The 27,717-nt window shown below is 46.1% G+C and overlaps 1 protein-coding gene across 1 annotated transcript in view; it reads left to right on the forward strand.

Annotated features, from left to right (window-relative positions):
• Positions 1–27,717, forward strand: part of Shroom3 (shroom family member 3) — a gene marked incomplete in the record, with an annotated part of 287,861 nt that overhangs the window by 254,414 nt on the left and 5,730 nt on the right. The window contains 5 exon segments of the mRNA XM_013516209.1: positions 1–235; positions 6,555–6,628; positions 11,390–12,268; positions 13,207–13,704; positions 15,843–15,993. Coding sequence (XP_013371663.1) covers positions 1–235; positions 6,555–6,628; positions 11,390–12,268; positions 13,207–13,704; positions 15,843–15,993 — 1,837 coding nt within the window.

Consider the following 27,717-nt stretch of genomic DNA (forward strand, 5'->3'; position numbering starts at 1 on the left):
GCGACCAGACCCCCAGGCTCCCCGGACCCCGGGTGAGCTGCTCGGTGCAGCTGCAGCGCGTGGGGGGCCGACGAGCACCCCAAATGCGGACCGCACCCTGGGAGGGCCACCCTTCCGCGGAGCCGCTGCCGCAAAGTCTGCATCAGCCGAGGACCTGCTGGAGCGCTCAGAAGTCCAGGCGGTTCCTGTCCACGCAAGGTCCAGGTCCTCGCCCACCACAGACAAGAGACGACAGGTAGGTCCCTTTGGCCCAGGCAGCATTAATGGAGGGGCCACATTGTTTGGGTTGCATTATTGACCAAAAGTAAAATCACAGTGTAACAAATTACACCATTTTTTGGAGGGTTTTTTTTGTACCAGGAATCGGACTCGACCTTGTGCTTGCCAGGCAGGTGCGTGTGCCACTGAGCTATATCCCCAGCCCTAAACTACTCCATTTTAACCGGGTAAAGATTCGAGTACATCGAGGATTGCACTCTTTATTTATTTATTTATTTTTTGTACCGGAAATTGAACTCGGGACCTTGCGCTTTCCAGGCAGGTGCTTATGCCACTGAGCTATATCCCTGGCCCCTTGAGTACACCGAAACACTGTTTTTCTCGATGCATCATTTTAATTTTCTATTTAAATAGATTAGCATAGTCAGATATGTTGGAGGGCAGCAAGCTGAAGGACCACCCCGAATAGCCATAGCTCTAGCTGGGGCACTGTGTTAATGGTGCTGACCTACCCGTCCCCCATACACACCCTTGTTCAGGCTTCGTTTAAATGCAGAAAGTTAGTGTTTGTTTTCATGAGATGAATTTTTTCTTAGTCTGTATATGTATGTGTTGTTACGGAGATATATCACTTTTTTGTCCGTGTGTATGTATGTATGTATGTATGTATCTGTGCACAGGGGTACCTTCTTTTAGGAAGTCCACCTGTTGGTGCAAGAATGCACAGCTTCAGAAAGTTATGGATTATCCATTTGCTCTCCCCACCCCGTGAATAGAGACGGTGTCTTTGTATTTTGAAGATTTTAACTTTGCACCATTTGTGTTCCTTTTGCATCTACAAAATAACTAGAATTATTGATAGGTATTGGTATTGAGTTCCTGGCCCTCACCTAAGTATGCACCTGTCCCTTGGCTAATTATGCTTTACATTTATTATCTCATTGACATCCACACAGCAGTCCTATGTGCTAGAGTATATTATATGGCCCACATCAAATCCATGTCTCTGACTCCCACTTGCTTTGATGTAAAATGGGACTTTGAAAATCCCACTGGAGAGGATTTGTTAAAGACTCTAAACTATGCAACTATTATAAAGTGCTTTCTCCAGGAAATTTCAAGCAAAAATAGGACCAGAACCTGAGCTTCTGATTCCTAGGAGTCTGTTATTTTACATGAGTAATTCTTAGCAATTCACCCACTGGAGCTCACTGATCTGACTCACAGTTCCCATCCCACCTACGATGTTAGTTCATGTGTGTGTTAGCTTAGGGGAGAGAGAGCCTTCTCTGGCTCTCGTATTTTCCAATGCAGAGAAATCTAGCATTCTGCAAGCATTTGTAGAGCATATGTTGTCTAAAAAAAATGCTGAATTACAGGGTTGGAGGCAGTAGGACGGAAAGGCCCTTGCTTTCCTAACAGTCATAATTGATTAAGGAATATGAATTTTTTGTGATGAATGCTGTGGAAGTGGTGGTCAGTAATGTGCTACAGGAGAAAAGAGTGTAAGCCTAGCTGAAGTAGAAGAGAACTTCTTTTGGCCTGGATGGAATTAAGCCAGACTATAAGTGGTGGCAGGATGCTGAGCTCAGGCTTTAAGAAGACAAAACCATGTGAGAGAAAGATTTGATAGCTACCAGCTGGGAGGTTTGCTTCAGTGCTTCTGAGATACACACACACACACACACACACACACACACACACACATGCACGCACACGCACGCACGCACACACACACAGCCTTCTGGGAAAAAATACTGTACCTCCTGGATACTTTCTGCTTAGAATTGTCCAGAAACGTTCTTCCTGGAATAAACCCATCCAACAAAAAATTGATAGAGGCAATTCCATAATCTTAAATGGCTATTTTCCTCCCTGCAGAATGAAAAACAGTGTGCTACTCCTTCCCCTACTATTAAAATTTACCTAAAATTCATGTGTAACAGGAAATTTTAACTAGTTTAATGGGCTTCAGTAGTTTACTCCATAGCAATCCAAACTTTTTAATCTTTCCTGGTTTTCTACAGAAAGACCTAGGGTACTCAGCCCCATTAGATGCCATTATTCTGTCTTGTAGAATTGGTTGGACAGCTGCGTATGTTATCTTGCCTTTCTCTCTAAATATTTCACAAGCCTAGTCAGTTGGGAAATAGTGTTAAAATGTAGGTGTTGTAGGGAAGAGACACATGCAAATTCCAATTAAGTATATTACTTGAAAAACTTTTTTTAGAAGATAAGTGAATATCCAGCAGTATTTAGGTACCCTTTTATAAAGTAAGTACCATATTTAGATAGTATTTAGTCTAGGGAAGATGAAGTCAAGAAGGAAATATTTCAAAATGAAATAACTTCTTTTGTGCTGCTTTTTGCCAGTACATTCTGAAAAATTCTTGAGCTTCCTTCTTCCACCCAGCAACCAGCCCTACCTGACTGGAGAAATGGCCTGTGGCAAAGTTTGTTCTTTGCATTCTCTGCATCATCTGCCTTATTTGTGGTTAAAAAATAAAAAACTAATTTCAAATGAAACTAAATTAACATCACCATGTAGGAACTGGTCTATTATTTTATATTCTGGTTATGAAGCTCCAGTGGCACAATCAGTTAGCGCGCGGTACTTATATTTTATATTCTGGTTTTAAATATTTTTAAATTCCAAGAACTCTACTATTATTATTGAGCTTTTGTGAATGTTTCTTAATAAAGAATTTTTTCATCGTAACTCCTAAGGCTGAGTGATCTTGAAGAGACTACATGCCTGAGTAAAACCAAAAGATGGAGTCTGTTTGTAGCGCTGCCCCAGTTTATGACATCCCCAGCATTCTGTTTGCTCTTGCCAGTTGTCTGCTAACATAGCAGGATTTTATGAGCTTTTATGAGCTTTTGGTGTTTCGGTTTGGTTTGGTTTGGTACTGGGGGTTGAATCGAAGGACTTATGCAAACTAAACCTGCACTCTACCTGTATAAGCTATTGACAAGGGTATAACTCCTTTTCAAAATTCTGTTAGTGAGCACACTTTCCCTCTCCAAGTGTAAGGTCATCATGGGAATCATTTCCTCTGTGTATGACAAATGACCATTCTTGGGCCTGAAATAATGCCTAAGACCTGCTCAGATATTTGGTATACAGGGCCTCCCCCTAGCCAGTGTGGGATCTTTGACACTTGCTGCCCTCTGTTCTCTCTACTTTAATTTCTCTTCATTTGAAAGGTATAATTGCAGAACAGATAGTTGCAAGTGTACATAAGACTTTTAGCTGTTTCCACTTATTTTTTGTGAGACCTTAGAAAACTTTTTAAAGTGGGCGGGTCCTACAAAGCTGTAGAAAAATATTCAAACATTCTGCTTCAGAGACAGAAATTCATGCCTCTTCTTTGCATAGATTAAAAGATAGCAGAAACTATAAAAAGAAACTCTTTGGAAAAATAAGACTCCTGGTGGGTTTGTTTCCAGATGCTGAGTGAGAGGCTTCTCCAGTTTTCACTGTATTTGGGGACCTTCACATTCAGCTTGAGATGCTATCATAAGCATTATTTAATTGCTGAGGCATTTGCTTAGTGCATGGCACCACAATGTTGGATGCAGCCTTGATTTGGTGGATGCAGTCACTAAAAAGGCACCTCCCGTAAGTACCCATTTGAGCTTAACAGACTTAATTAACAGAGGCAACTTTCTACAGAATGTGAAGTCATGAAAATCTAACAGTGATCAAATTTTTACTGTGTGCCAATCATTGTACTCATTTACAAGTATAAAATTAAGCCTTTTTAATTTGAGATTTTCTTGTTAGGGTTAAGGGTGTCCTCCTACCCACCCATTAACAGATGCAGGACAGACACATACAGCAGCTGTACAGCAGCTGTTTGTCAATGGTAATAAAATACTATAAAATTTTTAAAAATTAAGCCTCTTGCCTGTATAATGGGGTAGATATTGTTATTATCTTTATGCTACAGAAAGGGAGCCAAGCCCAGAGAGGATACAGGATTTCACCAGGGCTATAGGGAGTGATGTTTTGACCCCTTATTACATGACTCCAGAGTCTTTTAAGCCCCTTTGCCAGTGGTAGTGAGCCTACAGTATGCGTGCTGCAGCAGGCTGCTGGTATCATTGAAAGCTCTAAAAGGTTCACCATCACTGCTTTATACCATGCTCTCTTCTTGAATAAAAAGAGGGATGGGAAGAGAGAGGCAAGAGTTAAATACCTTATATCTGAACATAGCAGCCAATAAATTGATTTCATTTTAACACTTATCACTACTATTTATGTTTAAATAATAAGATTTTTTATGTGGAATGTTATTTTTGTAACCAATAACCCTAAAGTAAATAAATATTGTTATCTTCACATTTCATCAATCACAAAGATATCAGGATATTCTTAACTAAGAACCCCTAAAAATAGTAAGGATTGAGATTTTAAGTTTATAGTCCAGGACACTAAGAACTTGTGAACTTTTAAATTAATTTTGAAATAACTAACAAAAATAAATTAGATAAGTAAAAGTTGGTTTAACTTGCTGTACCAACATGGTATTTCTTCCATAACCAGTACTTTGTCCTATATTGCCCTAAAATACTGTGTGTGTCTATTACCAGTTTATGGAAAATTAAGTTTTTGACACTGAATATATGTCCAAATCAAACCAAGAGAACCCAACAGGAATTTACCTTCCTTGGGCTTCTCCTAGGCTGAAGAGGCATTTTCCTTCATCCAAATGGTGTTTTAATTGACAGGAAGTTTAAAATTTTTCCTCAATAGCCTGTTACTGGGTTTTACTTCTATATTTTATACATACTCACATAAATATCAATTTAAGCTTGACCTTCCAGGGGTCAAGTCATATGCACACAGATGTTAGAGTCATTCTCATGGTGAAGCACAAAGGCTTAGTAGAATGTTACAACATATTTAAACCTGACTGCATTAGGAGCACATTCACATCACCAAAGAACAGTGGGGCAGAGGGGCAGGGGGCGGAGAACATACGGTTTCTGGAGCATAGGAATTCCCATTCTTTACCATGATATTTGAGCAAACCGGAACACTTGGAATTCATTTTTTAAAAAAGTATTCAAGTCTGATTGCTTCCATCCCAGCTTCCGTTTAACCTGTTGAAATTCCACGGAAAGATCTTGGGCTTTGGTGAGATCCTGGCTCGAATCCCAGCTTATTTAACTGTGGGCTGGATACTTCTCTGGGTTGCAATTATTTGTTATAACGAGTAAATTATAAATGAAATATCAAGTGTTTAATATTCTAGACACATACTTTGTGTTGCAATGTACTTAGCAATGTCCGGCACACAGTTAGACACAGTCAAGGGCAGCCGCCATTATTAATCATATCCAATTGTTTGTCCTCTGTCCACGACCACCCTTGACTCTTTTCATTGCTTGTTAATACCTCCACCGCCAGCTCAGGGCAAAAACCGAAAGAGGGTGAAAAGCAGTTAGCCCTTTGGACAGAGTAAGTGATGAAATAGAATAGTAAAGTTTGGGCATCACACATGGATTTATTTTTGTTTTCTGTGTATCCTATTATACATAATTGAGAGTTGAATATAGTCTCATCAATGACAACATTAATCACCATCATGGATGAGGGCACACAGAACAGATTTTACATTATCAGTTTACACTGTCAACCCTTTAGGATGCCAGCATGTACCCTTATTAAAAACAGAAGCGGGGTCTGGGGATTTAGCTCAGTGGAACAGCACCTGCCTGGCAAGCGCGAGGTCGTAAGTTCGATTCCCGGTACCAGGAAAAAACAAACAAAAACAAAAAACAGAAGCTACTCCTGAAGAGTCCCCAGTTACTGATATCACATGGAGGTGAGATTCTTCCCAGGGAGAACTGACCACAACCTGATTATACTCCGATTCTTGTCTTTCCTAACTGTAATTCAGCACATCTGAGATTTTGCACAATTCAATAACTGCCCTGTCACTCCCATATTTCCCTGTTGCAATTTCAAAATCTTGGCTCATTGAATTTATTATCATCGTCATGTGTCACATATTGCAGTTGTTAGAACTCAAGATAATCGTCATCAGACTTCCTTTACCTGGGAAATATGCTTGTTAAGGGATGCACCTGGTGAAACAGACTGAAGCTTAAACAGGATTTCCTGCCTGCTACTATAGACCTTGGGCCTCTCCTTGTCAGTCAGTGGGGTTACCAGGACTTCCTGGAACTTTGAGGACTAAGTAACAAAATGTGAGAGAGTGCCACCATGGTCCCTGACGTGTTCATTCTCCTTCTGTCTCCATTACTTCAGTAAATTTAAACTCCTGTTTGTTGGCAGTAATGCGGTGCCTTTCTTGTGTTTCCAGGGTGCGCTGCTGGGGGAAGACACTGGCTTTGGTTTTGTGAGGGACCCGTGTTACTTGGCTGGCCCTGGACCCAGGTATGTAAGAGAAGTGAAGCTGCCTCCTGCCTGTGAGTGCTGCAGGGGCTAAACTACTTCTGTCGCTTTTGGTAGGAAAGTGGAATGCAGTGTTACGGTGTTAAATAGTATCGTGTGCTGCTTTTTCAATTTATTTAGGCCGTGGGGAATTTGTTATTTTTTATTTATAAATGACTCTGAGAGTGTCACTTGTTCAAAATGGGTTTTGAATGTATGCTGCTGAGGAAATGCTTGGCTCTTAACAAATCTGACCGCAGGGTCGTTGGTGGAGATTCTCTTGTCAGGCTTACTGTGGGCTCTCACATGTGGAGCCTCACTTGTGTAGCTGATCTTTCCAATTCTATGAGCAGAGGATCAAGGCTGGTGACGAAGTGATAGAGAAAGAAGGGGCATCGCACGAACAGCTTCACACAGCAAGACAAGCCCACAGGAAGCACGTGATGCAGAAAATCAACTCAAAACCATAATTTTCATGCTCAAAGATATGCTGGGCATCATGGCATTTATAATCTCAGCGCTCTCGGAAGCTTAGGCAGGAACATTTGGAAGTTTGAGCCTTGCCTAGGAAACTTAGCAACACAGTGATATCCTGCCTCAGAATAATTTTTAAAAAGGAGTTGGGCGTGGTGGTGTATGCCTGTAATCCCAGCACTCGGGAGGCTAGGCAGGAGGGTTGTTGTGAGTTCAAGACCAGCCCGGGCTACAAAGTGTGCTCAAGTAAACTGTGTAGTGAGACCTTGTCTCAAAAAGACAAGAGCAAAGGAGCGGGTGGATGGGGATGTAGCTCAGTGTGAAGGCCCTGAGTTCGATCCACAGTAGTAAAAAAAAAAAAAGCAATTTAGACACAGACAGTAGTAAGAAAGATTTTTTCTTAAATAATCTTTTAAAATCATACCTCCTAGGTAGGAAACTATAATGAATAAATTTTAGAATTTAAATTTTTGAGTGTTTCACATGGAGAAGTTTCACTGGAGAAGGTTTCAGAGCGCTCTTCCACAGGCACATGTACCATGAGCACCTTCAGAGCAGTGTTGCAGCCCTGCCATTGCAGTGTCTGTCGCCAGGGACTGCGTTCTTGAAGCTTTGCGGCCACTTGCCGTGTTTCTTCGAGCCAGTTTTCATTTTTCCTAGTCATTCAGTTTTCTGTTTGATTCTGCTTTTGTGCTTTCCATCGCTCAGGACTGTGACACCGGCAGGCAGCAGACAGTCAGCGCTGCAGCTGTGAGCAGCCTCCCTTAGCCATTTGCTTTTGCTGCTTACAGGGTGATGCTGAGGACCATGGATGATTCACGTGTGTTAAGTCAGAAACAGAAAATTAATGATGAGTTAAAGCATTATTGAAAGAGAACTGATTGGGCCAGGCAGTGCCTGCCTGTAATCCCAGGACTCGGGAAGCTGAGGCAAGAAGATTGCTTTGAGTTTGAGGCATCTTGTCTCAAAAAATTTTTTTTCCTCCAGAGATGGTAAACACATGGCCAGCAGGCATCTGAAAAGACGCTGAACAGGTCTAATCATAATAGAAATGCAGGCCAGAGCCAGGAAATGTCACCTCGGACCCTGAGGATGGCTACTGTTAGTAAAGCAGAAGGTGACAAGTGAGGGAGCGCAGAGAAATCAGAACCCTTGCACACTGTTTGTGGGAGTGGAGAACACCATGGAGGTTCTTGCAAGTGTTAGGAAATACACTTATATGTAACAACACACAGTACATATCCTAGATGACTCAGTAGTGCAGCTGGGTGTGATAGTGTGCACCTGGAGTCCTAGCACTTTGGGGCACTGAGGCAGAAAGATAGCAAGTTTGAGCTCCACCTTCCCTGTCTTAAAATAAGAATTAAAATGTTTTAAAAGAGTTGGGGTATAGCTCAGTATGAAGGCCCTGGATTCAAGCCTTTATAGCAAAGGTGGGAAAAAAAGCCCTACCAATGCCACCACTGGGTATATATCGAAAAGAATGAAAAGATTGAAAGCAGGATCTCAGAGGTCTTTGCACACTCGGGTTCATAGCAGTATTCATGATAGTTGAGAAGTGTGAGAACCAGTGCTCAGGGGCGGGTGACTGTGTTTGTGATGTATACAAAGAGTGGACTATTTTTCAGCCTTAAACAGGAAGGAAATCCTGTCACACAGTACAGCATGGATGAACCTTGAGGATGTTATGCCAAGTGAAATAAGTCACAGAAAGACAAATTCTGTGTGTTTCCACTTACATGAGATACTTTGCCAAATCTGATTGACAGAAACGTACGAGACTTGTGATTAGCAAGGGGCAGGGGAAGGAAAGGTGGGAGTTATGTAATGGGGTAGTTTCAGATTTGTAAGATGTTGGGCTGGGGATTTAGCTCAGCAGCACAGCACCTGCCTGGCAAGCGCGAAGTCGTGAGTTCAATTCCTGGTACCAGAAGAAAAAAAACAAAAACAAAAAACAGATTTGTAAGATGTAAAAGTTCTAGTGCTCTGACTCACAATTATGCAATCATTTTTTTTAATATTGGGGATTAAACCCAAGGCCTTGTGCACGCTGAGGAAGCACTCTACCACTGACCTACACCCCAGCCCCTGGGTACACTTAACACTGCTGAACTGTGCACTTCACAGTTCTGAAGGTGAGGTTTTATGCTACAGCTTTACCACAATAAAAACATGCTTTAAAAATACATGAGAAAGGTGCCGTTGCCCAATGTGGTAGTGCATGCCTGCAATCCCAGCACTTGGGAGGCTGAGGCAGGAGGATGGCTGCGAGTTCCAGGGCAACCAGGGCTACATAGTGAGTTCAAGGCCAGCTTGAACTACAAAGTGAGACTCTTTTCTCAAAAAAAAAAAAAAAAAAAAAAAAGAAAAGAGAGAAAATTGTTTTCAAAATCCATGCTTAAAAATTAGGATTTCTTGGTACTCGGAGCTTTGATCAACAGACTTTGAGCTGTTTTTACTCTATTATAAAAAGGGCTTAAACAAAATATTTTTTAACTTTAAAATCTGTTGCTTAACTAGATAGTGAGACTCTGTCTCAAAAAGAAAAAAATTTAAAATCTTCCTAAAAAATATAGTCACCATTGAGAAGCATTCTCAATCAAATCTAAGCACTTAGCTCAAATCATACCTTCAAAAATATGCAACTTTAGTATGACTCATGTAAACAAGGATTAAATGTAAACTTAAAACATCAAAGTTTATTAGGCTGGATCATTAAAGGGTAAGCAGTGTTACATATTTTTGTAATATCTGCCCTTTTCTAAAGCTTCAAGATACAAGTTCAGGAAGTAAAAGCACTCACATCAGTCATCAGTAAAGTCACCTCTTGACTCAGATCTTCTTACAACGTACAAAGTTTAAAGTAGTTCCTATCCTTCAGCCTGAGAGCAGCTAGACCAGTGATGGCGAACCTTTTAGAGGTTTCAGTGATAACAAACAGCCTGCTGCAGCATGCATGCGATAGTTTGCCACACTGAGCTGGGCAGAACAGACACCTTTTGTCCACCAGATACAAACCGCCAGATACAGGACCTTGTGCCAGCTGCTGTGGTTGCCACAATGCATGGCATAGAGGTGAAGAGCTTCTCGGGTCACCTGGCTCGGCGTCTTGCTGGGAAAGCTGTCAGGAAGTGCAGAACACCTGGTCTTAGATGTGGAGGGGTCCTGCGTGACAAACCATCTCAGCAGGAAGATCTGTGGTGGGAAGGGAGGGGTAGCATCGGAGAGGGAGGTGGACCTTTCCCTCAGCCATCTGCAGCTATAAGAAAGAAGAAATAAGCCAGAGAAGAGCTAACTTGGTTCTTCGCAGTCTTTCCATTCCATATGCTGCACTGTTCTCTCCTGGCTCTTCGATGACTTTGTGGCAGAGTCTGCACTGTATTCTGTTGTGAGGCCCTCACCGCTCCTGCCAAAGGCTCAGATCTAGGAATTGAGAGGTGCCATCTGTGCGCCAGACTCCTTGGCGAAGCCAGTCAGGAACTATGGAGTCAGAATTTGCAAATGACAGGATTTGCTGGATATTTTCATCCGCACATTAACTCTTGCACCGCAGGCAGGCAGTACTGCTGTCCCTTTTCTTTGTCTTGCATGCCTTTCCCCTCCAGAGCACAGTAACAAAAGTAACGGGAATTGCTGGATTTTCCTTGGTGCCTAAAGGACAGTTGTTTATTTATTTTTTGGGGGTTTTTGGGTTTTTTTCCGGTACCGGGAATCAAATTCACGATCTTGCGCTTGCCAGGCAGGCGCTGTGCCGCTGAGCTAAATCCCCAGCCCCCAAGGACAGTTGTTTAAATCACCATGTACTCTGTTGGCTTCTTATTGTCGGTCTCTCAGGTAACTGCTGATCAGCCCCTTCGGTGAGTCTTGTTTTTTATTTTTCACCTTAGGGTGTGACAACACTAGGAGAGTCAAAGTTGTAAATAAAGCCTCCGCATTGAGTAGCCCTTTCTGTCTCACTTTGCAGCAGCCCTCCCTCCTGGTAATCCCTCCCTCTGAAGTGGGCTGGGAGAGAGATAAGCGGGGGTCATTGAATCGGGCATCCTTCCCCCAGAGCCAGGAGCTGAAGAAATTGACTGCTGTTTCCTTTTTGTGTTCTGAAGCCTGCTTTCAAACCTCCTCAAAGGACGGTGAGGGACCTGTGCCTGTCTGGTGCTTTAATTTGCCTGTGGGCACCATGCACGTACAGTATCCTCCTTCCCTCTAAATGCTTTTCCAATCTATATAATGAATTGCGGCTCAGTGTTTGCCCTGTGTTCAGAGCTGTAACTGCCCGTCTGTATCCTGTTGCAGGTCACCCAGTTGTTCAGAAAGAGGTCGAGAAGAGATGCCATTGCTCACCCACCATCCTGCCCCTCATTGGAGCGGCTCAGGCTGCAAAGCACGCTGTGGTTCCTCAGTTCCTAATGACTGTGCTGGGGCCCTGGACCATCAGAGGCAAACCAGTAGAGCGCCGGGCCCCAGGCCACTGCTGCCCGGAGCACAGGGGCAGTTCCCAGAGGCCAGGGCTGCGCCTCTGACCCCACTCAGCTCCCCTCTGCCTTCACCTGTGCCCTCCTACTGTGCACAGCTTACCTCGGATCAGCAGACCGGAAGGGACGATCAGGCAGGGCTACAGCTTCTGCCCCCCTGCACTCATGCAGGGACGCAGAGAAGCAATGGGCACTCCCCGGCCCCGCTGCCCAGCCCAGGCAGCTGTGAGTCCAGCAGCCCAGAGCATGAGTGGGGAGCGGGAACGTGGAAGAGGGCCTCACTGCCTCAGCGGCCGCCGCCTCCTCCAGTAAAGTGGGCCCGTGTGACGCCAGAGGACGGCCTTCCTGCAGAAGCCTCGCCGCCCGAGTTTGCAGACCCAAAGCACTGCAGAAAGCATCTGAGCCTTCCCAGTTCCTGCAGCACTTTCGACCCCGATGCTCTGGGGAGGGTCTCCCTGCGCATATCGGAGTCAGGCCTGCAGACCGCCCCTGTGCCTCAGGAGTACGAGGAAGAAGTGTTCGTGAAGGACTTGCACCCTAAGGCCACCTCCAGCCCCACATTTGATGCTGTTCCTCCACCCCCACCTCCACTGAACCAGGAAGCCCCAGTGGACAGCTCAGATGATTTTCCTCTGCCTCCTCCCCAGGCTGAGTGTGAGGCGCCGCTGGCCACTGAGGCTCTGGAGGGCCCTGGCCACAGGTGAGTGAGTGGCCCGGGGCCGGGTGGGAGGGAGTGGACAGGAGAGTCTTGAGTGCTGGCTTCTGTGATCATCCTCCTGCTGGCCACAGAGGAGCCCTGGGATGGAGACTTTTTAATACAGGCTCAGCTCTGGAAGCAGGCAGGTCTGCTGTATTCATTTGCCCTGGTGGTGGGGATACTGACCGCACAAGGAACCAAGGAGGAGGGCGTGAGGATGAAAGCAAACCCCAGCTGCACGTTTCGCTGCATGCGCGTGACAGGCCTAGGGAGCCCGGTGATCACTCCTCTTCCTTAGCTGAGCTCCGACTCAGTGAAATAAGACAGAAGGAGGTGTGTGAAAGACAGAAATAGCATCTGTGTTACCGATGGAGGTCACATTTTCAGTGTCACTGTCTGCATGTGAGCCCTCAGATTAAACAGGCTTACCTGCCTAGTCACAGACTGTGCAAGCGTACTCGCCCTCGGCCACCTCTTGGAAGAGGCTGGGTGGCCCAGAGCACTCCACGTCCATGGGAAGGAACAGAGTAGAGCTGAAGGTCCGTGTTTAGGGAAACCCTCCTGGGAGCCGGAGGAATGGAGAAGCAGCGTTTCCCAGTGCATAGGTTCTAGGACAGAGACCTCATGTGGACGTGTGTGCCCCTCGGGCCGTGTCCTCTTAACATCCAGAGAATGACCGGTCCGACCTGTTCACCTCCACCTTTCAAAGCACTCTGGAATCTATTAGCACTGTTCAGCAGGACTGGATTCCTACTGACTGTGTCTGCCTCAGGAGGCGACGCTCACCAGGAGCAGCCACCAGGCCAAGGGCCTTGGGAGCCTGGGGGGTGGGGAGGGCACCCGCAGGAATGATGGAGAGCGCTGCTCCCTTCCCACCTCTCACCTTCTTCTCTTTGCCCTCTCATCGACTCTTCCCTTTTCACCTTATTTTCTGTCCCTAGCATTTCCGGCCAGTTTTCCAGGATGACCATTGCAAGGGAAAAGCCTGCGCCTGCTGCAGCCCATCAGATAGGCAGCCAGCCACTGCCTCCCAGACCCCAGACTTCTGTCAGATGTCCGGAGCCCAGCGAGTCCATTGCACCCCCCTTCAGGAGTGCTCAGCCCCCTCTGGCAGGGTCTCCTGGCCAGCAGCTGAGCCTAGGGCCACCCACTCCCAGTCAGCCCCAAAGCCTCAGCCACGAGCCGCCCAGGGGAGCTCAGAAACTCAGCTCTGACCCTCAGAAGACCTCAGAAGACATCAGAACAGAGGCTCTGGCCAAGGAAATTGTGCACCAGGACAAATCTCTGGCGGACATATTGGATCCAGACTCCAGAATGAAGACAACTATGGACCTGATGGAAGGCTTGTTTCCCCAAAATACTGACTTGCAGAAGGAAGATGGCACCAAGAGGAAGGCCATGCAGAGGACTGTCAGCCATCCAGCGGGTGACGGCAAGAGGTAAGGTCCTGGTGATGCCCCAAGGGACTTAGAGTGGAATTCCTTCTGTGGGTGAGGGGGCTGCTAGTTCCCTCCTTCGCAGATCTCTGACCCGAGAGCGACGCTCCGTCCAGGCGAGGGGATGGCAGATGCCTGGCAGCAGAAATAATCTCAGTAGTAGCACTTGTCATGAATGCTTGTCCGTGTTGTACGCATCAAGCATTGTATGAATTTCTTTATATTTATTTATTTATTTATTTATTTATTTTTGGTTTTTCTCCAGTACCGGGAACCGAACTCACGACCTTGCGCTTGCCAGGCAGGCGCTTTGCCACTGAGCTAAATCCCCAGCCCCTGAATTTCTTTATATAAACATTCGCATTTCGTCATCACAAGAACCTTGTGAAGCAGCTACCAGGGTGTTCTTATTTTTACTAATGAGGAAAGTGAAGCCCAGAGAAATTAAAACGCCCAGAGAAATTAAAACGCCAAAGCCCTGGAGCATGTGTGTGTTCTGGCCCGTGATGGCCTGCTCTCCTGGCGACGATGCAGTGCCCCTAACCCTGCACATGTGCAGTTGCCTAGTCTTTCTAGGTGCTGCCCTCGCAGAGCCCCCCAGCTCCCTGTGGGGGAAGGAGGACGGAGCATGCAGAGGTGGTGGGTCTGGCCAAGGCCTCTCCACCACCAAGGCTGACTGCGTTCTTTGTAAAAATGACAGGCGTCTAGAGAAACAGGCTTATTTGTTACACTGAAAACGCACCCGCACAGCATTAAGGTTGCTGTTTGTTCACATCTGAAAATTAAGAGAGATGTGAGTGGGGTGCCTCCTGCTGCTGTCTCAGCCTCTGCCCTGAGCTCCCCGAGCCGTGTGCTCCTGGTCCCTTAGGACGTGCGGTGCCAACTACACCTCCAGAGCACCGAGAACAGTTTGTGGTGCCCATGCTTTCAGTTTCTCTTGAGTTACTGTTGTATTTTCCCACATATTTCAATTTTTGTAGGACTACTATGAGAAGGATTTAAAATGGTTTATATTTTCTTTTTAATTTTCAGTGATAGCTGTGTGGATTGACAGAGACTCAGTCAGTAGCTTCCAGACTAAATAAAAACAGCATTTCCTCCAAGTTTGGGCTTGAAATGTAGGAAGCTGTAGTTGACCCTAACTAAATCACTAGCAGGGACGCCGTGTTTTGTTGGGGAGGGAAATGCAGTAAGTACTTGGAAGCCATTTGCTGGGTCACCGGAGGCCAACCTCACTCTAGACCTTAGTCTGCCTGACCATCCCCGTCCTTTCCAGATTTGGGAAACAGACTACTTGGGGTGAGGCAGCTTACCCTGGGTCGAGTGTTTAGCAAACATTCCCGAGCCCTGTGGGGCAAGCTCATCCACAGGAGACCCCCGGGCCTCTGGGATGAGTGTTGGGTGTGCCACTCAGCTCGCTGTGCACGGCCACAGGGCCTTCTTTGCCTGACACCTCGCTGTGAAAAAACTAAAGCAACTTACAAGTGCAGTCTTCGAAAAGCATCCCCTTCGAGGGCATCTGTTGTTTCAGTGGCTGTAGAGGTGAAAGGGTCCATAGATTTGCGGGCAGCCTGAGCCTTGTGAAGGATTTCAGCCGGTAGCCAGCGCCACCTTCTGGTGAAAGGAAGCACTGATGAGCTGGGATGAAGCTCAGCGACTGACCCTGAGCTTTCATCAGTGGCTCGGAAACCCTTTGGGAATGCGTTGGATGCTCTGATAACAACGGGTGAAGAAACACGTGTGTATATGTGAGGAGTTAGAGGTCTCCGACTTAAGTCTTAAGTGTCCAAACAACAACAGACATGGAAGAGATTATCGATAACCAGGGAAGAGTAGGAAATGACCCCAGCCCTGGAGTTGGGGCAGTGTCGTGGCTCCAGGTTGTGTTTCTGAGAAAGGAGTCAGAATCATTCCTCTGTTTATCCCTTACCCAAGAGGTGCAGTGCCTCACCAGAGTCCTGGTACCCACTCCACCCCCAGGACTTGTGCTTTTCACCGCAGGTCTGCCAGGCTCCTGGAGCCCTATTCTTACTGGTAAATATTTCCTAAGTCATCCTAGTTTCTAGGGAAGAAAAGCATTACTGAGTGAGCAGACTTCATTAGCAAACTGTGTGGCTGTCTCTTGTGTCCCTGTGGTCCAGGAGCGAAGACAGGGAAGCGGTGGGCGTGTTGGTCAGCTGCCCCGCCTACTACAGCGTGTCCGCTGCCAAGGCCGAGCTCCTGAACAAGATCAAAGAGATGCCCGAGGAGGCGAGCGAGGAGGAGGAGCAGGCAGACGTCAATGAGAAAAAGGTGAGGAACCATGGGGAGTGCCTTGCCTTGCTTCCCCAGAAAACGGTCCTGGAACTGGCAAGGCTGCCGGCCCCGCAGGCAAGAGGAGGAGGGGGAGCCACCTGTCACGTCCCCAGCCCTGGCCACAGCCATCGTTAGACTTCGGATTGGCATGTACTTTAACTACATTTCTGAAAATCCTGAAAGTTTCATTTTTACAGGTGACAAAGGTAAAGCTGACAGGATTTAATTAATTCCTTAGACGTTTTATAGGCCAGACTGGGTCCGGCCCCCAAGCTTCCTAGCCCAGCACAGGGATCCCGGCCCTGTTCTCGGTAGCAGCCAGTGCCAACAGGCTGTGTAATTTTCACTTAGTGACTTCTGGTCAAATGGAAAACTAGAAAATTTCTTTAGGGAGAAAGAGACCACTTGTCAAACACTCCTGAGAGAAAGTGACATTATCCTTTATGCAGGCCCCATCTGTCTTTGCAGTACCTCAGCAAAGAGCTTGAAAGCTCAGGATCAGAATTTAGTTGTTAGCATTTGGTACGCCTACAGAAATTTTAAATGTCACACATTTTTAAAATGACCATGCTGCCAGGGTCTTCCCACATACCCGAGAGATCTAAACTGGGCTGTGTCTCCAGGGGAGAAAGTTCCACTTTCTGCATGGTCCCAGATTGGCTTTCAGTCATTCCACTTTCTGCATGGTCCCAGGTGGACTGCCATCCCGAGCTCGTGGTTTTCCACACATTCTGGGCCTGCGTGCTGTGGAAAGGTGCAGAAAGCTCACTTCGTGTTGACCATGGCATTCACTGTGCGCGGTTTTCAGTGGAGCTGATTCCAGTAGAAACTGTGTGACTCTTTCGGTTATCCTACAGTGTGTGTCCCAAACTCTCTTGCTGATCTGTTGGAATGAAATCACAGCGTGTGGAGCCTGGGGGCGGTTGGGGGTGGGACAGGAGGGTTTGAGAAGCGCCCCAGTGAGTGTCTTCCCTCCCAAGGCCACAGCTGGCGCAGCCTTTGCTGTAACTCGGTCCTCCCTTGGAGGTTTCCCCAGCTAAATGCCCACTTCGTTGCACACCACCTGCTGCACCCCACTCAGCACTGCTGAGTGCCCCTACCTCATGGGTCCTGTGATTGCAGTGGACCCCTTTGTCTCATTCTGTCTATTTACCCCAAAGAGAGAGCTACACAGACACCGCTACATGTATCAAGTTGCTGTGACCTCTGTCCCTTAATGTTTTACACTCTTGTCTTATCTTGTAGATGTACCTCCCTTGTGGTAGCAGTAGAGCAGACTACTCATTGCTTTCTTCCCCCAGCTTAATTTTGTTTTAACTAGTTTTTCATCACTTTATTATCACCTCGTCACTCTGAGAATTATGTAGCAAAAAGTATTTTTAGCCTGAGAATATAAAAGAATATAGGAAGAATTTATCCTTATAGGAAATAAGTAATAACATTTGTTAGTCCCCAACTTTTATTTTACATAATGCTTTGTTTTTTGTTCTGTTTTGTTTTTTGGTACCAGGAATTGAACTCAGGACCTTGTGCTTGCCAGGCAGGCACGTGTGCCACTGAGCTATATCCCCAGCCCTGCTCTGTTATTCTTTATTTGCACAAAATTCCACTGACACTTGTCACATTTTACACTAAAGCAACCAGAATTAGAAAACTTAAACACTAGCATCAACAGCTAATAGATGGTAAAGTCAGAATTGACCTTAAATTTCTTTAAGCGCAAACTGCTCCCTCTAAGCCTTGTAGCCCTGGGAACTGAGCTAAACCGAGGCTGCCTGGGTATAACTAGCAGAGTCCGAGTTTGAACATAAAACAAATTACATCAATGTTAAATAAAAAATACCAGGACAGGAGTATATGTGATCTGAGTCATTCCCAGTGTCTTTAAGTGGAGCAGCAGGTTAGAAGATACAGGCCCACTCAGGACGGGTGCAGGGGGACTGGTGAGAGGAAACCTGCCAGAGGGACCGGGATGAGATCAGGGCCTGACACCCGGCATGTGCGGAGTGACTGTTACTGGGGCTGGCGGTGCATACGCAAACTCACAGCCCTCCCGGAGGCTGAGAGGGAGGATGGCAAATTCGACCCAGGCTTGGGCTGTTTCCCAACTTAGTGAAACCTTGTCTCAAAATCAGAAGTAAAAGGGCTGGAAATGCAGTTCAGTGGGAAGGCCTCGGGTTCAGACCTTGGTACTGCCTAAATAAGTAAACGTTTGATGAATTATAAAGAGCAGATCTCCTATGTTGGATTTTGCCATTTAACTGAAGGGTAATATCAGGTATACTGTATGAGATAAAAGCTTCAGGGGGTGAGGTTTGAATAAAGCTAAGCGAGTAGCTTGGCTTTTCTAGACCCTCACTTTTCTTTATAAAATAGAAGTAAGGCGGAATCCTCATGCTGGTGGGGAGACAGACTAATATAGAGTGGCATGGTGCTTACACTTTAGGGTGCAGGACAGCGTGACTGCACCATCCTGTTCTCACCAGGGTAACGCTGTGTGCAGATGCAGTACTGGTGCATCTGGTGTCTAGCGCATTCAATGCTTATAAGCCGGTGCCTTGTTGCCTACGAGGCTGGATAGCTCTGTTTTCCTGAGCCAGATACCCAGGAGGAAAAGGAACTCATTTTCGCTCTTCACCCTGAAACACGTTGCCCACTATGCCCGCAGAATACTCTTAGCCTGGGGGTTTATCTGGCTGTGCAGGGAGGGAAGTAGATGAGGACAGGATATTTTAGTTAAGGAGGCCCGGGGCTGGGGATTTAGCTCAGCGGCAAAAGCGCCTGCCTGGCAAGCGCAAGGTCGTGAGTTCGGTTCCCGGTACCGGAGAAAAACCAAAAAAAAAAAATAAATAAATTAAATAAAATAAAAAAATAGTTAAGGAGGCCCTCAACAGCCGTAAGCGTTCTTCCGGCTTCTTTTCAGTTTAGTCCTCTAGGGCTGCCGGCAGCAGTTTTTAAGTGTAAGGTGGTTCACGAACACTGAAAACTTGCCTTGCACTTCCAGACACAGTGCTTGGCCTTGGCAGTGCCAGCCTGAGGAGGGCCTGTGCCTCCTCTCCGGGTGCCTTGCGGCTGGGGGCAGTGGTGGGTTATTTCAGCGTAGACCTGTGGATCTTCTGATAGACAAGCGTGCTGTGCCAGGGGAGTGCAGAGGAGCGGGACTGAAGCCCCGGGATGGAGTCAGGGAAGAGGCTGCCTGGAGCCGGTGAAAGCCGAGCTTAGCGTGAGGATATGAGTGACTCAGGATGAGAGGAGGGGACACTGGAGGCAGGGACACACGGAGGCCTCAGAGACACCCAGGCATCCAGAGCGTATGCTCATGAGGAAAGATGCTCCAAGTAGGTTGATATGTTGGAGTGTAACCTTGTGATTAAAAAAGTAATCACCAAATTTAGAAAAATAAAAAAAGGCCATAAATGGTAGAAGAGGAGGCTGGAAGGATCCACAGAGGCCAGAAGGTCACAGAGATCACAGAGGCTGTGTGTGAAATGTAGACACTCCGATTTTATTGTGTGGCGATGGAGAGCTCTTGGACACTTTGTGCTTGTTTTAATGAACTACAAGTTTATAAATGTGTAATAGAATTCCCGTTGGCACCACTTAACATATCTGATTTGGAAACTAACAAATCCTTAAGCTCCAAATAATGATGGTATTGAAGGCGTCTGTTCGATAAAAAGTTGAAAATGCATCTTCTTCCTGACCTACGAGCTTTGGTAGTGATTTTTTAAAAACGACTCTTGATCTATCTTTATTCCTCAAGGTTTTTCTATGGCAGAGTATATAGCCCTTCACCAACTTTGCAAAGTAATCACTTGTTACCTAATAGTTAATGTTATTAACAGTCTAGGGCTGGAAATGTGGCTCAGTGGTCGAGCACTTGCTTAGCATGCACAAGTTCCTGGATTCAATCCCCAGCAGCACAAATAAATAAACAATCTAGTATTTCTAGGCATGTCACTCAAAATCAGTGGAAATGAAGTCTTGGTTTATGAATAAACATATTAAAAATTGATACTAGAGTTTTAAATCAGTTCTTACATTTTCTACTTATACATCCTGGATGATAAATAGTATTTTAAGTAAATACTGTAAATATTAAAATGAGAAATACTCTCATGGTCTGAACATTAGACATTCTTAAAAATTAAATACAGTGTAATAATTAGAGTTTTCAGGTTTTTGGCCAGAACTTGCCACATCATATCATAAAGAAAAATTCTGCTTATATGTAGCTCCCCTTCCTGAAGGCCAGAAGGCACACTCTGTCCCTCCCTTGGGTCTGTGTGACTTCTGTTCTCAGCCACCCACCGCTGCTGCTCTTCACCCCTCGGGTTTCAGGTTTTCCTCTGGTCTTATGTCCTTTCAGCCTGAGAAATATCACTTGCATTTCTTTCAGAACAGATCTGCTGGTGACGGATTCTATATCTAGGGCTGGGGATGTAGCTCAGTGGCACAGCACCTACCTGGCAAAGACAAGGTCCTGAGTTTAATTCCTGATACCGAAAAAAACAAAGAGAAGAAAAAGCAGATTCTACATCTGAGAATGTCTTTATTGAACTGCTACTCTGGATGGGTATTTTCATTGGCTGTGGAATTCTGGGTTGTCTGCTTTTTTTTTTTTCCAGATCTTTAAAAAATGTTCCACTTTCTCCTTGTTTCCATGGTTTCTGATGAGAAATACATTGTTAAAATATGTGTGCCTCAGCCTCCTGAGTGCTGGGATTACAAGTGTATGCCACCACGCCTGGCTGTGCTGGGCTCTTGGTTCTATCAATTTCTCTATTTTTTTTAAATCAAATTTGAGGGCATTTTCAGCCATTATATTTTTATTCTCATACATTAATCTCAGCATCCAGTGATGTATTAGATCCTTTCACATTTCCCATCAAATCCCTAAAGTTCTGGGGTATTTTGTCTTGCGTGTGGTTCTGTGAACTGCACCCACATCTCCCGCTGAGCTACATAATGTCCCCAGCTGCTGCCTCCCTACCCTCCCTCCTTTTCCTTCCTCAACACTGGACAACTTCTGCGGATCTGATCTCAGGTCCACTGACTTTCCTATCTTTATCCTGCCAACAACTTTATAAATACTTAAAATACTAGTATTCTGTTCAAAAGTTTCCAGTTTTTTATAGTTTCTATGTCTTTGCTGAGAACTTGTTTTTAATTTGAAGACTTTATTTTTACCATGGCTCATGCTTATAAAAGCTGTTTTAAAGGCTTTGATAGGGGCTGGGGATTTAGCTCAGTGGCAAAAGCGCCTGCCTGGCAAGCGCAAGGTCGTGAGTTCGGTTCCTGGTACCGGAAAAAAACCAAAAAAAAAAAAAAAGGCTTTGATCATTCCACCATCAGGACTCTCAGGCTTAACTGCTGGCGGCCTTGCCCCCAGAGAACTAGTGCCATGTTTCTGGCCCGTTGTCTCTTGGGTGTGTGCTACCTGTTGTGAGACTCTGGGCTCTGTTCAGCTCGAGAGAAGTTTGTTTTGCTTTGCTTGTTTCAGGGAGCAGTCAAGCTGGTTAGGTTCAGAGCACACATTCCGTTCTGTTGCACCTTCTGGGGTGGTTGTAGCAGCAGGTATGTTTTCAGAGCCACTGCTCTGTCGTATAGGTCTATCCCTTCACATCCCCACCTCAAGGGTTAACCTGGAGCGGCACTTTTGCAAGCCCATGTGATACTGTTGTGGGCCCGTTGCATACCTGTGCAGCGTGGAGCAAGCTGCACACCTGGATGAGCTCCCATGCAAGGAGCTCCCATGCAAGGAGCTCGTGTGCCTTCCTGTCCAGCCCCCTCTGGCCCTGTCTTCCACATAGCCTCTGGCTCCCAGGGACCCCTTCCCTAGGGGACCCTCAGTTCCAGTGATCTGAAGAAGGGTTTTTCTTGGGGCTGACTCACTTGTGTCAGTACTGCGCAGTGCAGCTCTGCACACGGGACAGAGATGTGAAAGGGGGAAGGGACAGGACCCCCTCCCTCTTCCAGTCCTGAGTTCTTGCTGCTGCTTCCCCTGCCATTCTGCTCTAGCCTCAGGTCACAGCTGGATCGCAAACAGGATGATGTGAAGCTCCCCACTGTGGGTCACTGTAGCTCACTTTTCAGACAGACCTTCACTGTAACACGGGGAGAGAGGTGGCAGTGGGCTTTGCCATGTTGGCTGACAGCAGAAGTGCCCCTCTGGGTTATCAGTAAGCGGAGAAAGGGAAGGTTTTGCATTTTAGAAAAGTCACTCTCGCCTGGCATGGTGGCACACACCTAAAATCCCAGCACTCAGGTGGCTGAGGAAGGAGAATTGTTGGGAGTTTGAGACCAGCCTGGGCTACAAAATGAGTTCAAATCCAGCTGAACTGTGTAGCGAGGCCCTATCTCAAAAAGACCAAAAAAAGAAAAAAAAGTCACTGTCGAAAAGTCTACATGCAGAGTAAAACAGCAGAGGCCATTAACAGGGCCTTTGGGAAGGTCTTGTGGCTGCTGTGAGGAGGTCGTGATAGAGGCTGCGGCAGCACAATGCAGCAGTGACAAACAGAGCTATGTAGTAAATTGCCTGTGATGGGCTGCTTTATTGCTAGTATTTAGAGCCCTTAGGAAATGACTACTACTCTGAGGTATCTTCCAGGTATAACTGGTTTTTGGCTTTTGAGGCTGTTGCAAGATCCTATATCATCAATTTGTTGGGGATGAGAAGTTGCTGCCTGCTTGACCAGCCCCTGGTTCTTTGGCAGTGGCCCACAGTATTTTCTATAACCCATAGTCAATCTCAGTCTTAGAATAGCTGTTCAGAGCAATTATGTCACTTTTGGCTAAAGTGGTTCCATCAGCAGTAACAATAGCATCAAACAAAGCCTAGAAAATCACAAACTGAGGTAACGATTAATTTACCACCTTTATCCTTATGAACTGTGTGGTTATGTAACAAAGCCTAAAACAGACCAGAAAATTATATGCAATTCTTAATATGTCAATTTTACTCTCAAGGGTTAAAGTATAAGAGAGTTTAGGGAAAAAATAGGTAGAAGAGGAAGAGATTAGAAGTAAGGCTGGAGAACAAAGGGGGATCATACTAACTTTGGGAGACTGGAGGGAAAGAGAGAAGGAAGAGATAAAAAGAACAGAACAAACCACCACCACAAAGAGGCTAGAAACCGTGTTCACATTCATATAAAAACAAGATCAAACAATGAAAGAGAAAAAAAAATCCCACAACAACAACAGAAAAGAAGCAAGAGAGAGGAAAAAAAGTCCACTTCCAGGTTTGCTTCTGCTGTCACTGATAGACAATGTATGGAGACAGAGTCATGATCTGTGTTGATTTAATCCAGCAAGCCAGCAGTAGCTTTTTGGTGGGGTAGTGGATAATCCCAGCAAACCTGCACCTTCTGGCTGAGACCAGACTCATTTGGCCTGCATCTGTGAGTGCACCTTCTGAGCCCAGCTGGGTGCCGCTAGGTGAAGGCAGTGGGTGCTCTGAGTTCAGCACTCAGCCAATCACTCTGTCATGCAGGACAGCTGAGCCCTCAGCACTCACCACCAGCTAGTGCAGTCCTTCGTGTCCACTGCTCCCCTCAACTGCTGTGTCTCTCTGTGGAGGCCTCTGGGGTCATCAGCAGTCACCGTGTATCCACAGGTTTGAATCCCCCCAAGGTGTCTGCCTGAACTAATCATAGCCTAGCACAGAAAGCCTCGTGTATTTGATACTTTCCTATTTTCCCAAGTGCCTACACAAGCCTTACTTTTTTTGTGCCTCATAATCGTCCTCTGCATTTCTTTAATGTAGTAATTAAAAGTCCAGACCCTGGAGCTGCACAGCCTGGGCTCAAGCCTGGCTCTGCCACTTTCAGGCCATGTGGACTTAGGCCAGTTCAGCAACTGTAGGTGCCTCGCTTTCCTCATCAGTGAAGTGGAGAGAATGGCAGTATCTAGCTCATCGCTGTTATAAATAGTAATTGAACAGTGCAGCACCTAAATAGGGCTGGTGTAGAGAGAGGGAGACTCAGTAACTAGGAGATTGTTAGTTGTAGGCAGATGTCGCACTCCCTCTTGCTGTGGATAGCGGAGACCCAGAGGTAAGCGATCGAGCGCTAATGAGGTCTTGTTGGGGTGCGCTCATCCGGGGGTGAGCGGAGGGAGGGAAGGCCCTGCAGGTATTTCTGCTTGCAGATGGCAAGGTGGGAGGGAAGGCCTGTGAGTCTGTGTTCACAGAAAAACCATGATGAACAGTGCTTCATTTTGTGCAGGGAAAGTTAACAGTTTTTGCCAGATGAGAGGCTAAGTGGATAATTGTCAATGGTGTTACAAATTAGCTCCTGAGAGACCACACACACACACACACACACACACACACACACACACAGGAGCACGTTCTGCTCTCCTCTCCCCAGTGAATTGTGGTGGTACAAGCAGTTTGTTTTTTTTAAGAGAACTACCTGGCAAAGAAGTAACTGGGAAGCCAGCTTTCCCTTTTTGTCTTCAGTAACTCAGATCCTTCTTCGCCATATTTTTTCCATCCAGATATGTGTATTTAAGGGCTTGGTACAATTTAAAAGTCCGTATGCCATCCAAATAAGCAGCAGTGGGCCAAGAGTGACTGAGGGGCTGCTGGAGGTCCTGGCGCCAGCAGGTGTGGCCGAGCTTGAGGTCATGTTACAGCCCAGCAAACGGCTTTCAGAGCTCTGAGTGCCATGGTGTGAGTGTGTGTGTGTGTGTGTGTGTGTGCTTCCCACAGGAGCCTCCCTGTTCCACCACCACTGACATTTCCATCTCCTCTGTCCTGCCCAGCGTACACACCAGCTCCTGTAACAGGGTTGTGTTCTGCCGAGAACCTGGTCTGGGGAGGAAAGACCTCATCCATCATTCTTTTTTTTTTTTTTAAAGAGTAAAAGAAGGATAACGTAATAATAGGGGGGGCTTACCAAATTATAGACAAAGTGGTAGGAAATTTTTTTTTTTTTTTTTTTTTTTTGGTTTTTCTCCAGTACCGGGAACCGAACTCACGACCTTGCGCTTGCCAGGCAGGCGCTTTTGCCGCTGAGCTAAATCCCCAGCCCCGGTAGGAAATTATTGATGGTTATTGTTTTACATATTGTTATCTACAAGATAGCTTCTCAGGGAAACAAATAGACAGATAATAGTGAGTTACAGACCAAAGAGGTAGGAGATTATCAATAGTTGTTGTACTTTACGTTGGTATCTTCATCCATCATTCTTGAGCCTACTCTTGGCCGCTGCCCTGGGCCACGGCCTCCCGACAGCCCCAGCCCATTGTGCATGCCCGCGGCAGCTGCCTGCCAAGCGCTTCTGCTCGGGTCAGGCAGCCCAGGGCAGCGGGGACTCCCTTCTCCACCACTCACTCTGCATGAGACAACACATGAGGGCCTCAGGTTTCTGCTCCCGTGCACGCTGATAATCGTCACGCGTCCCTTAAATGCCAGCCTGAGAGCTACCGAGGCTATTTCTAAAGGCATCAATTAAATGATCCAGTGCTTTCAATTCCTTTCAGGAATATCGTAGAGTTTAGTTTTCAAAGAAGTCATGTTGGGAGGAATAACAAAAGCTAGGGACTGCTACCTTTGCCTTCTACAACTCCACTATTTACAAAAGCGTGTACTGGCAGTTTTACTTCTTAAGGTGCGAGGTTGAAATGAGTGGCGTAGCTAGGAGTGCACCGGCCTTTCCTGCAAGTGCACGGATACGCCTGTCTCTCAGCTAACTGCCTCTGTGGATTGGCTGTGACCCAGTTTCTGCACAAAGGCATTATCCGGTGATGTTCAGTGATGGGCTGAGCAGCTGACCCTCCAAGGTTGGAAACCCCAGGGCTGACATGGTGTAGCTGTCAGCCTCTCCGTGTCTCCTGAGCACAGGAGCAGTGACGCTCGGCCTGCCTTCCCCGTCCAGGGGCAGGGCCGGGAGACAGAAGCGCGTGGGGTTTATTTTTCCCACCGCTTTCCATTCTTGGTGCGCTCACTCTTCTCTTCCTGTGACCTTTGCAGTGAAAGCTCATTGTGCGCTGTCGGGTGCTCTGCTGGTAGCGCCTTTCATGCTGTCTTTTTTTTCATAACCGATTGGTATTTTTTTCCACTTTAAATATTTTCTTGGTACACTGTAGATATACACAGTGATCCCTTTCATCACAGGGAGTTTGTACCTGTACATGGTTCATCTTGCTTATTCTTTTCCCATTTCCCTCCCCTCCCTGCAGCCCCTCTTCTCCCTTCTTATTTACAAAAGCTCTGTTTCCATTTCTTCCTTCTGTTTTTTTATCCCCCTGATGCCTTTCCCCTTCTCATTTGAACATTTTCTTCTCATTTCCCAGTATCTATTACACATTTTGGTTCTTATTTACACTTTTAGTTTCTCACACCAGAGAAAGCATACAATATTTACATGTGTATCCAATTTATTTCACTTAAGAGTATGGTCTCAGGGTGCAGCCATTTAGCTAGAAATGTCTCAGACTTATTCTTTCTGGCTGAATAGTACTCCATTCACCACACTTTAATCCATTCACCAGTTCACAGGCATTTGGGCTGTTTCCAAAACTTAGCTATTACAAACTGTGCCACTATGAACATGGGTGTGCATATATCGCTGTGGTGTGATGCTTTTCATTCTTTCAGGACTCCCATGTTGTTTTTCAGGCAAAAGCCGTAACTGCTACCAGAAGTCCCTTTTTGGATCTAACCATAGACCCCAAACAATGAAGTTTTCCAGGAGAATATAAGGAAAATGAGGCCATTAATTAACATTAGACAATATTCTCTTCCACCTGCATTTTTCTGGGCTCAGAGTCTTCATGTGAAAAATAAAATGCTCACACTGTCCATTTTTTTCCACGGCTGAAGCTGTCTTTTGACTGTGTCTTAACCAGACAGCTTTCCGGAAGCCAAAGGTTGTAACCCATGCTGAGAGGTGGGGTTTTTAGCCACCTGCAGCCTTGAGGGTGAGGCAGTTTGAGGGGACCTCAGCCTGCCCCAGAATCTGGACCCAGGAACCTCACCAGCATGAAGAAGCTCTGAAGGTCCAGGCCCCGGATGGGCAGACTGGAGAATAAGTATTTCCGTGCATCACTGTGACTGTGTCCTAGCGGGTCCTCTCTGGTTGTCAGAGTGTTTCAATTCTGCTAGACAGAAGTATTGATATTTCCCCTCAGTTCTTTAAAATGATACACAGTGTGGTCAGAAAGGTACAATGAATGTTTAGATTCTTAAAAAATTTACAGTAAAAGTTGCAGTGCCATTAATCCCCCTCAGAACACTTCCCCTGGCTTCAGACCCAGGTACCCTACTGTTCCTGCCCCTTGGCGAGCATCTCTAGTTATGCTGTCATGGCCGCTCTGATTTCCTGAATCAGGTGCAAGCATCTCCCTCTCACAGTCATTCTTGATTTTGGGAAGAGCCGGAGGTCACATGGTGCCAGACCCAGTGAATGGAGAGGATGTGGACACACTGTAGTGTTACTTTGCAGAAATCGCTGTGCCAGAGGTGGCGTGTGACGTGACACTTTGTCATGGTGGAGGGTGAAACTGTTTGCCCATTTCTCAGGATGTTTTCTGTGCACACCATTTCGTAAAGGCTCTAAAAAGCCCTTGTGATATTCAGAGTTCACCATAGCATTCCTGGGTACAAACAAAGCTCACACAATTTTACTATGGTCAGAAAACACAAATCCGTATCACCTACCTTCATGTTGGATCTTGATTTTTTTTTTTTTTTTTTTTTTTTTGGTTTTTCT

This window comes from Chinchilla lanigera, unplaced genomic scaffold (assembly GCF_000276665.1).
Source record: "Chinchilla lanigera isolate Chin_1 unplaced genomic scaffold, ChiLan1.0 scaffold00032, whole genome shotgun sequence".
In the NCBI taxonomy this organism is placed as follows: Eukaryota; Metazoa; Chordata; class Mammalia; order Rodentia; family Chinchillidae; genus Chinchilla; species Chinchilla lanigera.